Genomic DNA, 13,167 nt, shown 5'->3' on the forward strand with positions numbered 1-13,167 from the left:
ATATGTGGATTTTTTCCAATATCTTGGATAACATTTTTACTTTACTTTACTTTACAATATTACAGTGGCATGGATGAAGAAAGCACTCATCATTTATATATTGTTTATATGACTTCTATTGCTACCTTGGCTACAGACCTCTTCTGTTCTGGATTCTGTATTTAAAAAGTTGAAGTGAATATATGTCTGCTCTGCTTTATCTGGAGTTACTTTCCCTACTCACTTACATACTCAGTGATACATACTATTATTTTTATACATATATATGCACACACACATGTATGTTTACACACCCACTTCCTACCCACTTAATAGAGAACAAGTCAGCATGTGGAAGCAATGCAATTTAAGTCATGAAGATTTCTCTGTAATAGGAATTGCTAAGGCAAGTTTCTTGGTTACACATCTCAGGAACGCTTTCCCATGGCTTTGACCAGGTTTGAGTACTCACTGCTGCTTCTGTTAGGCTGAAATAATAATAGAAAAGATAAGAATAAAATAAGAATAGTAATAGAAGAACAACATGGCTCGTGCCAGGCTGCAAAAGAACAGCTGGCATTACAGGAGGGAAGAAACCTTTCTACCCTAAAGGGAGCTCAGACCTGCTGTGGCACCCCTGTCACAGGGACTGCAACTCAATTGCTTGTTTTCCTCCAAGTAAACATCTGAGAGAAACTGAAAGAAGAACCAGGAGTTCCCTGCAAATCATCATCCAGCTGCACCCACAGAAGGCCTAGTCATGCTCTGATCCTGGAGACTTTGTATGTAGCACCTAGGCTCTGTTCAGAACTAACTTGTCAATTCTTTCTTTCCCTCTGTTCCAGTTCTGGAATTGCATAGAAGTGTGAAGGCAAAGTGCTCTCTTCTGTCTTACACATCCTCCAAAAGACTCCTCTCCGTTCTACCCTGCTAAAAATTGTGAAGACATTGCTACATCTTTCTGTAAGCTGTTTCATACAGATCTTCAGCAAAACCTCTATCTGGTTACAGCTTGTTCTGCATCTATGAGAGATTCAAGCCTGCGTCAATATCCTATGTCCTCAGTGCCCAGATGGGCGCTTTTGGCCTTGCTCTTTCTTTCACCAAGATTTCACTTAATCTATAGCTTCATCAGGATCATTCTGAAGGGTTATTGGCCTCAAGCATAAAAAGACTAATTAGTAGGCAGAGACATCTCTTGTCAATTGCAAGAAGTGCTTACTCACAGCTATCCCAGTTCTTAACCAAATCCCAAACAAATTTTAAGGTCAGCGCTCCATCCATCTGTCAGTGTTGGATTCAGTTTTCAGTGCATTCTCGTTTGAAATCTAAAAACTTTTGTTTTACACACACACACACGAAAGGAAATAATTCAAGAACAGTACCACTGGGCTCTGCTTTGTTGTGAAAACATGATGATAACTCTGGAGCACAGCAGGTGTAGAACATACAGCGACTCACACGGCTCTGGGAGTAGGCAAGGGTCTGGAAATCCCAAAGGGAAGGGCAGCCTGCACATTTTATTTTTTGCTGCTGCATATATAATGTACAAACAGTTGTGTATGTGGCCTTACATGTCATAAGTACAAAGCTCCAGTGGTCTAATTAGTCAAGGCAATTCTCCTTTATTAGAAGTGTTGAAAGTAGAACATCCCTCTGAATGTTAGACTTACTTGGTTGCATTAGTTCCCCAGCAAGCTCTTTATGAAAAATTACACACTATCTATACAGAGCAGACAATTCCCATACATGCTTGCTTGCTGAGATAAAATTCAAGCTGCAGCCATGTGTGATTTCTTTTTTTGTTTTTAAAGGAATTAGACAGGTCACAAACCTTTTCATGCAATTCTTAACGATTCCTTGAGTAAAGTCACAGTAAAACCACACAGCCAAAAATGCTTTACTTCACCATCACAATGCTTTATTTAACCAAGGAGCACGAAATGGTGGCTGTAATGTTCTTGTCCAAAACAGCTCCAAATCCCAAGGAAACTACTTAAATCATTAATCAATACTTTATTCTTCTAGAAATAATAAAAAAAAGAATGATACATTCATCTCAGCAGGTGTCTATATCTTTAACAATAAATTAATCTTTGTAATGTCAACAAAAATTTACATTCCAAATGATTTAAAAGAAAAGCACAACTTGGGACACAAAATAAACTCTTTCCTTACCCTCCAATATATCAGATACATTCTCTTACTCCTTCAATGCACTGGCACCTAAGGTCTTAGAAGAAACTAAAGAGTAGTATAAAACCATAACCGACCAAAAAGATACATAAAACAGACATATCACTGAATGGATGTTATCTCCCAAGGTTTTTCTACATCTGTGACAGAAACAATAACTGAACATACACAGAAAGACCAACTTTGCAATGATAACAGTGGAATCTTTTGCAAAACTTCAAAAAAACTGCTTTGGCTTTCTCAAATGTTATGTAATTTACTCCAGTACTATTAAGTGTGTTTCCCTCTCAGTTGCAATGAAGGTCACTTTTAAACAGTACCTCATTTGTTATTATGAATGCCCAATGATTTCTAGCGTTGATAGGACTGTCCCTTTTATTTATCTAGCATCTGTCTATTAAGGTTACACAATGAAGTGTGAAAACCTCCATAAATTATGTTTAGTACTCACTGCAAAGGTTTCTGGAATATAAGCACTGATACTTTCCATTTAGTTTGCAAAATCCAGATTTTAAATATATTTGAGCACATATACCAATTCCTCACCTAACTTCTACATAGAGTAACTTAATTTCTATTAAATATTAGGGGAGCAACAGTTATGCCAGATTTTCTTTCATGTATGCTAAGTTCTGAATTAAAAGGGCACTGATGAAGAATAACTCAACCTACCACACTACGCTACCACCTAATTAAGGTAAATGAAACCCACAAATAACTAACATCTCTGGGATGACATTTTTTCTTTCTCTTCTCCTCAGAGGGAGAAAAGACTTGACTGATACTGCAAAGTTGACAGTAAGATCACATGTAATAACATGACCACTCAGGTTAGATAATGCAGCACAATACCACATAGGTCAACACAGGTTGCTGATACACTGAGCGGAGATTTTGTCATGTGTCCCCAAAGAGGAAAGAAGTCCTTCCTCTTTCCATCCCACAACAAAGATTTAGGAACCAGGATAGCAACCAACCCTCTATAGGAAGTTGAGCAATTAATCAGGTAGTTGGGTCAGTGCTGATTTTTCCATGCTTTAGTGGCAACATTGCTTGCTAGTTGAGAACTAGTCTGGTTTACGTCTACCTAAAATGAACTCACAGGAAATAAGGATGCTTTCTTCAAGCTTTTTTTTTTTTAAAAAAAAAGTATGTTTGTTTTGTATGGATTTTAGTAAATAGGCTTACCTTTTTACTGAAAAAAAAAAAAGATTTTTTTTTTTTAAGTATCAATTTCACTTTAGTACAAGAGGGCACCCTCATGCTTGAAGAGCAGCTACAAAGACTTCCTACTAGAAAACAATCATTCAGTAGAAATCTGATAGGAAGATGACGACAGACTGATTTCAGTTGGTAACTGATGATAGGTAATGGCTCTAACTGATCTGACAAAGCTTGTTTCTGTTAGCACGTGTGGCAACCTCACTAGTGACCCACCTCCATTTGAGCTCCATGTACATGACAGAAAAAACGCTAAACGAAAGCAGCCAAAATTATTTTTGGAAGTAAAAGATTTCAGTTTCCTTTAACGTTATTTAAAAACACAGAGCAGTAAGTGAGGAATAAATTAATCTTACAATTCTTCTCTGGGACAGTATGACAAAAAATGAAATCACACCAAATGCAGGGTATTTTTTTTACTGAAGCAACAGTCCCAAGAGAACATAGGGGGAAAAACAAAACCCAACATTTTCCAGTCTTACCTTACCCATTAAAACATTTTCTTCCTTACAAACGTTTTTTTAATAAAAACAATACCAATGTAGAAGAAAACATTTCCTACATGGTCTTTCAAATTACATTTACCATTTCCATCAGTGCTACACAGCACTGTTCAAATCCCTCAGGGAGGAGCTGAGCTCAGGCAGGTCCCAGCACCTTCAGCAGGCACAGGTAATGTCGCTTCATAAGCAACAGCGACGTCCTTGGGGCTGTCTATGACACAGCCTGCTTTACAGCTGTGGGAAACGTGAAAGTGTCTAATAAGGTACAATGACAACTCATGAAATTACATCATGAAAGCCAAGAAAAAAAAAAACGGAGCAACTAACACTAAACTGAAGTGTTTCACGAAAATAAATGTTCACTATTTCAAATGAATTCACTGAAGGCTCAAAAACTGCAGCTAAGCTCAAAAGAGCACACAGACTCTTATCCAAGTAGTTTGCAACAAAAGGTCTAAAAAAGCCCATCCTGCTCTCCATTCCCAGAGTCACGTCTCTAGATGAACGCAACAATTTTTATTTCTTTATTTATTTTGAAGTCAACAGCTAAAGGTATCTTAACTGTAGCCCAAACAGCGTCAGTAGCCGCAGATTCTGCTTTTTCCATGATATTCTTGGCCCTCAATTGCTGCCCTTTACCAATGACCGAATCAGAGCTAGACTGTGAAAGAGGTGAGTTGGAAAATGGATAGATCTATCAAAACCATCTGCTAGTTACTTCTTTGCAGTAGGAGAAATTCTTTTTGCCTTAAGACAAGTTGCGGTGACAGTGGATACTATTATTTGAAGCTTGTACAAATACTGAACAATGGAAACATTAAGTATGTTAAAGCACACCAAAACTAAACCACATTGCATTAAATTGCTATATTTAAACTGTTAATATAATGCTATTGTTAAAACAGACAGTCATCTGAGATGGCTCAACACTATCAGTGTCAGAAATTAAATGCAAGAGAATCCATTTAATCAAAACATTATGTTTTATATAATGAATTAATCATTCACTTGGCTTTCAACTGCCTTTGAACAAAGTGTTTCATGACACAACTTTACCTTCTATACAGTTTCAATTCATAAATGCTTTTAACCAAGTAGACTAATTGCACCTTACCAACTGAAACACAAATACTTCCAGTGCAAGCTCTGGAAAGGATTTATGTGACTGAATAAAATGAATTTGCTCTTAAATGCTACATTTAAGGATACAACAATAAAGCTGTTATCAGTGAAATAACTGTTTAAAATTTTAATTACAAAAAAATGAACCACATATGCCTATTTTCCACATTTTCAATCAGTAAATCATTTACACATTGAGTCTGAAACAGAAGAACAGTATCTGGAAGGAAGAACTTGTATTGTGAAACAGTATTATGCTTGTAATAAAGTAAATGCATGGTTCCGTACACATTTCAGAGCTACAGTGCTTTACATTTTTTATTTAACCAAGTATTGCATAGTAGAAAAGGAACGGGAAAAAAGAAAACCAACTGTTGAAAAGAAGGTGTATTAAAAGATATTGCTGATCTTCTGCGTATAGTGTGAGTGCTTATAACTTAGTACCAATACCTAAAGACAAGGTTACAGAGAGCAAACCCTGGATTATGATACTTTTTTTTTTTTTTCTTTTGTGCAGAACCCCACAGCTATGTAAAGTTTGGTTGTATTTTAATGATTCATGTTTCTTTTATCCCAATACACAAAAGGCATTCATGGTTTACGGCATCATTTTTCTCATTTTCAATACAAAGTAAGACTCTCTCTCCCACTTCTGTCTCAGAAGTGTTCTCTTGTAATATTTTGGAAGATGCTCTGAATTAGGCATCTTCATTTACTTCTGTATCAAATATAAAACCAGTAGTAAATATCTGCTTATTTCCAAGGAAATAATGTCACTGCATTTTATACTGGTGAAAACCTCCAGGGTTTTCCTTCTTCATCCTCCACAATGTTAGAAACTTGGAACACCTATTGTTATGCTTACAGAAGCAGAGGCAAAATATAAGGTTAAAACATTTAGGAGGGTTATACAGAATCCTGACTACGGGGCACTTTCTGCTATTTGTCCATTGTGTGGCAGTTAAACATTTTGTGTTAGGTGTTTTAACTCCTACAAGATAAATCAAGCAACTCTGCTCCTTTTTAATTTCCTAAGTCTTGTGGAAACAACAGCCAGCAGTAAGATGATGTTTCCATAATTATGCTTTTGTTGCCAGATAAAATCTAAGGCATATATCATTCAGTGCGAAGTCATCAACACGGTACAGAGAGAAGACAAAAACCTCTTCATGCTCCCATAAAGACCCAACAGGTACATGTGCAAAACCCAGCAAGACTGAAATAAAGATGGACACAACGTACAGGACAACTGTGTAGTTAATATCTTCTCTATGGTTTTACAAAAAAATAAATCAAGTATTACACAGATTATTGTTTTTATAGCTTTAAGAGGAGCAGCAGTGGCCAGCAATTTCACACAAGTTATTAAAATCCAAATAATAGCATAAGAATGCTATTATTAAAGTCATCTAACTTTATCAGAACAAGAGCAGCACTTGTCACAATATGACAGTGGTCATGTAAAAACACACATACTAATGCAAGTCAAACCCATACCATGCATCTTGAGACTAGAGTTATATACTGAAGAAATTTACCATCTTTTGGTAAATACATATTCAACATGAAGAAAAATAAATAGTGGTAGGAATAGGTCACTAACCTTGAACACAAATGGTAATCAAGGACTGCTATTAAAGAAACAAATGTCACAGAGATGCTCTAAATATTTTCTATTTATTCTCTTGCTTTTATTTTTTTTCTTCTCCTTTGTGCCTTTTTCAAATCTTGACAAAGTCACACAAACTGCAAGCAATGACTTTGAGATCTAGGCACAGCATAACTTCAAAGCCAGATATTTTAACAGAAAGGCACACGCATGACAGCAAAAGAGAGCTTCTGTCAAATAGCAGGCAGACCCTTCAGTGACCACTACTCAAATGGAGACATGTCACTAGGCATTCTCACTCAACACGCTATAACAGCAGCTGACAGCCTGTACAACACTTTTCCGCATGTACTTTTTGAAAAAGCTTCCCAAGCAAAATGTGTGTCCAGAAGTATTTTACATTTGAAGTCACAGACCAGATTGAATGACCTGATGCAGTTTAATAAGTAAAGAGTTGACTAGATTTACCGTCTTTTGGTTTCCAATCCATGCCCAATCAAGCAAGAGGATAAAAACCCCATACACTATAAAAACTGTTAAGCAATGATAAAATCAGGAATGCAATACATAAGAATGAACACAAATCTATTCACCCTTCAACCTACAAAGCCATGAAGAGGACCTTGTGTGTTCCAACCAAAAAACTCTGTTTTAACCAAGTAACTAGGAATCTTCTTTCCTCTACTTCTAACCAATAATGTAATCTGGAAGAAAGGAATAAGTCTAAAGGAGACAAGGATTAGCAATTAAGCATGTACTACAATCATTTCTCAGTCATCTCCTGGGGAAAAAAAACAACACAAAACAAACCAATCCAACCTTCCGGTAACATGAGAGATACATATTATATAGCTATGTCAGTTTCTATAATGAAACTTCAAGAATAAACGACAATATCCATAATACAAACCATAGTTCTAAAATATATCTGGATGTATACGTGTGTATTATATATATTCAAAAAGAAAATTATCTATTTTTTTCCTTTTATATACATATAAACATTTGGTTAATATGTCTTAAGTGTTTGTCCTTATTTAGGACTATTTTTTTTAATAACAGTTTCAAACAGTCCCTTAGAATAATTTTTTTTTCTTTTTTTTTTTTAGATAATATTCAAAAATGAAGAACTATCTCAGGGTAACCATAAAGCACACACAAAATAAATTAACACCATACAAATGTGGTTATATTGTTCAGAAAGTCCAATTCTCCCATTTGAAATGAAATGGAAACCAGTGTACCTTAAGGGTGAATCATGTAACAATGTACAAATTAATTCTCTCTTTCTACGTCAATCTTCACATGAATTTTGCTGCATTTCCATAAAGCAAGAAACACAACAAATCCACAGAACTCTTGCAACAGAGCTGTGTTTCACTGGATAAACACACATTTGCTGAAGGGCAGCAAGTCAACATTTTATCACCATCTGAACACTAGCAACACCTGTGTCCTTGTAAGCTTCACACCTTGAATTAGCAGCAACATATTTGATGGGTTCAGTAGTAATTTTTTCTTCCAGTATTGGATTAGACTACTTTGCATATACAGCAAGTCAAACATCTAGTACTTGTGTACAATGTTAATGCACATTTACATCTGAGAACTCATAATACACATGGAAACAAAGGTGAAAGAAAATAAGACCTCGTCTTAGATTAGAATGTTTTCAGTCCACATACAGAAATAGCAGTGAAAAATGACCGTCTTGGAGGACAGTAGAAACAGAAGAAAAGAAATACAACAGCTAACACTAAGAAGTAGGTCACTGTTGAAAGGGCAAATTGGAAGTAAAACTGATCAACAGAAGACATAGACTGTACCATCTGTTTAAATGTATAAATGAAGTATCATTTTGCACATCACATACAGTGATACAGTATTATAAAGCTGGCATACTATTAGACTTATGGAAAGTGAATACTTAATTTCTCCTATTCTTAATGTACAGTAGTTATGCATTAGGCTTTGAAGCTTTTCATCAGCCATTGAGAAGTCAAGGTTACATTCCTACAAATATTTAATGTCCCAGTAAAAAAGTTACAAATATTCACTTTCCATGAGCTTTCATACAAAGATATTAAATACCTTCTTAAACTGAGTCATTTCGGTCCTATTAGCTTTCCTTTCATATTTTCAAAAGAAACACAAAAATCTCTTTAACTTCCAAAGTGAGGGGTGTTTAAGGCAGTGAAAGATATGCATTGAGGTTTCCATGATTGCTTATGGTGCCTAAGCATTTACACACAATTGCTCTCATATTTATCTACATGATTTCTTTATACTGTACATGATTTAGCAATCTTCTCGAGAAATTTAAAGTGCCACAGTTCAAATGTGCTCATCTGTCTTCTCATGGGCTTCTAGTCCATTCTAGTTGCTTTGAGAAATAAGCCCCTGCTTTACTTAAAAAGCAGTCTTTTTAGGGGAAAAAAATGCATCCTTCACTGCTGTGCTAACTAGAATCCAGTGGTCGAATCAATCCTTCTTTGTAAACACGAAGAATAGCTTCACAAACAAATTTGTATTGACTCTGTATGAGAAAAAGAAAGAAACAAAAAACATTTATGGTGGATTAGTCAAACTCCTGATTATACAGTAGTATTTAATAGGACTAAGTGTCTCACTGTTTCATTTTCTCCTGGACAACAATAGGAGAAAAGTACAAAATTCAAAGAGAAAATCCAGCTCTTCTGGCTGTATTAATATGACATAAATAGAACACTTACTCTTCTCTGAACGAGAAGCATTAAAAACCTTACAATAAGGAAAAAAAATCTGCAAATTTGAAAGAATATATCCTTACACCTTGGGGAATATCATTTCTTTGTAAAAACTAAAAAATTTCATAAGTTCTTCTGACTTTGACGAAACTAGTTCTTCATACCTTTTATACATCTCACCACAGGTTTTTTTTTGTACTGTGGTAATTACAAGTATTCTCAATCTCACTGTTGCATATTACCAGACACATTTAAGTTATATGACCAGAAAGTTACCAGATAGAATATATTCATGAAAGTCCATACTGCCTTGCTAAAAAAGTTTTTTTTTTTTTTTTTAAACATTTGCTGTGCTGTCACAGAAAACAGAGTTGCTTTATTTCAAATGGGTAATCACATCACACATTATTTCCTTTCATATAAGGATGTGATCAAAACTTTTGGAATGAATACTTTTGAAGAGTAGCAGCCATGTTAATTCTTCTGTCCCCAACATTTTGAACTCATTTAGTTCTTATAAGGTCTTAACAAATTAGATTGGTATTCGTTTTCTGAATTACACTATTACAAAGATGGTTCTTCCACAATGTTTCAAAGTTCTTACTTGTCAAAAGCAATTAGCCTGAGAATCTCGTTCTGAAAATTGATACAAGACAACGTCAAAATGCACAATGAAAATTCCGTATAGCCAAAACAAATATTTACGATTAGCCTAACCTTGAGAACACAAAAAGAACTCATGAGGATCAGAGCATACATCTTCCAAAAGTACTTTCGACTGCTCACTCAGTCAAACCTCCAAATGAGCAGCTTTGCCTCAACATCATATTAGGAGAAGCACAGCTTCATGTTTTCTGAATCCCTTCTCATATCTTTCAAATATTCTCCAGCTGCCCTTTTATGTCAACTCTCATCAACACTTCAGGAGGATTTGGAAGCATTCCCCCAAAATCTCTCAAAGGACAGAAATAAAAGACAATGTATAGACAATGAAGAACATTATGTTGCACTTCAATACCAGTAGTTCAGACCTTTATTCTTATCCATACATGTTCAAAATATATTTTCTTAAGTACAGAAAGAAAATAAAGGAAAAGTTCAAGATAGAAATTCATTTACTCTATCTCAATTTCCTGACTTTTCTTTCAAATCTTCAGTCAATTACTCCCACCCTCTAGTATCACTCTGTTCTTTTGTCTTTATTTCTTAATTACCTTGACTTTTCTCTTGTTATTTTCATCTGCATATTTCTGCTGCCAGAACAACCCAAGTGCAATATTTAGCTCTCTGTTCACTACTTGTTAACTCCTTTGTATGATGAAGTTATTGAGCAAGAACGAGCACTTCAGCATTGCTTCCTCTGACTCACTTAGACTACTTGTTTTCTTTGCTGTTATCTATTTCCTGTATTCCTACTTTGCTCATAACTAGCTCTATTATGTATGTCTTAAAGCATGGATTTCCACATTGTTTAGTATCTCTAATTAGTCTTTTAAAGGAATTTAGTACCTTTAAAAATAAAAAAATAAATAATAAGGCCATTCAAATTTTGTTGAAGCTATTATATTTTCTTGTTAGTTTTTGTTTTGCTTCCTCATGACCAGATTATAGGTTTTCAAAAAAACCCACAACTCTGACTCTGACACAATAAATAGAAAACACTAAATTGACTTGTTAATAGCTCTGCTAAGTCCATTCTTATCAGGCATGTACCATCTGATCTTAAATCATGACATGAGTCTGGCTATGTATTTTATCTTCTCAGAGCTGAAGCTACAGAGCTGCTGAATATGCTTCAGGTCAGGCTGCTACAACTGAAGAACCCCTAATAGCTTCTCCTAGAAATCCTACACTTGATATGAGCAGTGGAGCCAGCTGAAATGGATGCAGAGGAATGAAAGAGTATTCACAATAGGTAAATATAAGTTAACATGGAGCTCTTTGGTCGTCTGCTTTCTCACAACTGAGTGCTTGCTCATGTGCCTCATTCTTAGAACAGTATGCCAGCTCTGCTCATTGGCTTCTGCATACTTCAGAAATAACAAGTGCATTTAGCTTCACAGTACTGCTGCTACATATCTCTCTCTTAATTGTGCTGATAGTGAACTGTGAAACACAGCATGCAAAGTAAGGAGCCTTATTTTAGTACACAGTTTTACACAATCAAGGTCTGATGGTCAATGTATTTATCAATATACTCCACATTCTTTAGCTATGCCAAACAATTCCTGTTGATGACTATTATAACAGGAGGTTCTCAGCACCCGTTAAAATTTAGAGAACTTCAGGTTCTCACATCAGATTCTTAAAACTAAGACCACCTTCAGAAAGTTTAACTTTCAGCTTCCTCAGTTCATCTTAGAAATTAAGAGGCATAGGCAGCGAACTCAGTAAGTCAACATTCAGCTTCCTAAACCTCAAGGCTAAGATGCCATGTGTCATTTCCATAAGGAACAGGCTGGGCACTATTCATACAACTTGCTCCTCAGTCATACAGTCCAATCTTGTTGCACGTCCAGGGAGTGCACTCATACAGCAATGAATGACAAGAGTCTCAGCAACAAGCATGAGGAATCTCTGTTCACAGAGCACTCTAGTATTACACTAGCAACCATAATTCCTGATGCTTTCCAATGCTTTCATACCCTTAGATAACGCAAGACTTCCTCCCACTTGGTCAGTCATATTTGCAGCAGGTCCCTTCCAACCTTAATCCTGCTTTGATTCCTCTGCTCAAGGGGAAACCAAAGTGTTGTGACCTTTTTGTTTGTTTGTTTTTGTTTTGCTTTTTAAGATCAAAGACAGAAATGCTAGGTTTAGCTGCTGACTATGTGGGTCTAAACTCCTTTACTTTGATTTACCATAGGGCATTTAGCTCTTTTAGATAATGCACACAATATTCTCTTACCTGACTTCTACTGAAGGCAGTGGAGACTCCTATCCCTCATCTCTAACATCAGTTTGTTCATTTCCACATTTAACACAAAAAACGCCCTCATGATCTCAAATATTCAAACCACCTCCTTGTTAAAAAAATCAACTCTTATTTTCATATTTCAGTTATTAATATCATCCAGCTTATCCTCAATTTTATTCTTATCCCTCGTTTTTCTACACTGGAGTAGCAGCACAATTTAAAAAACATATTATTCCTATCAAATTTCTACTCCTTTTCAAATGATGCTTCCTCCACAAATCATAGCACAAACACTTCTATTTTACCTCCAGTTTGAGAACTGCCTATGAGGCTCAGTACAAAGAACGAAAAACAAAAAGTTGTTTTTATCATCCTGCACAGAATTTAGATGAAGGAATATAAACAGATGATTTGACTTAATGACTTTCTGCATTCTAACCAAGTGCAAGGAATAGAAATCAATCACCTTCTAATGACAAGGTAAGAAATATTTACAGTTAAATGCACACCCCTCCTGTAAAGAAGCAAAAATATTATGCCTCACTGCACTATGTCATGCTAAACATAGGAAGCATGAAATATAAAGGCAACTGAAGACAGATACAACTAGATCATGTAATACTTTGCATCTGTTTTAAAAATGAACGTGAGCAAAACTTATACAGAAAATGAGGGTTCCTGCTCTATCACTTACTGATGTTTGAACCATCATAGCTCGCTGGTCTCGCATTTTTCTTACAATATCCAGTGGATAAACAGGTTGGTTTCTTTCAATTAAGCACATGGCTGTTTCCATAGTGACCAATACACCAGTGCGACCGATTCCAGCACTGTGAAGTGTAACAGAAAAACAGTATAAAATTAGGATTTTGCAATTCGCCAGACTCTTATCAT

General features: G+C 35.6%; 1 protein-coding gene across 4 annotated transcripts in view; it reads right to left on the reverse strand.

Annotated features, from left to right (window-relative positions):
- Window positions 1–1,875: 1,875 nt before the first annotated feature.
- The window catches only part of PTPN3 (protein tyrosine phosphatase non-receptor type 3), a 160,609-nt gene continuing 149,317 nt past the window's right edge, over window positions 1,876–13,167 (reverse strand). For all 4 annotated transcript variants that reach the window (XM_010708587.4, XM_010708588.4, XM_085220542.1 and 1 more), the window contains exons 26-27: window positions 12,968–13,103; window positions 1,876–9,166 (exon numbers count right to left, since the gene is read on the reverse strand). In XM_010708587.4, the coding sequence (XP_010706889.3) occupies window positions 9,089–9,166; window positions 12,968–13,103 (214 nt within the window). In that variant the 3' untranslated portion in view covers window positions 1,876–9,088. The remainder of the gene's footprint in view (window positions 9,167–12,967; window positions 13,104–13,167) is intronic.

The sequence above is a fragment of the Meleagris gallopavo genome, chromosome 3 (genome assembly GCF_905368555.1).
Source record: "Meleagris gallopavo chromosome 3, MGAL_WU_HG_1.1, whole genome shotgun sequence".
Lineage (NCBI taxonomy): Eukaryota > Metazoa > Chordata > Aves > Galliformes > Phasianidae > Meleagris > Meleagris gallopavo.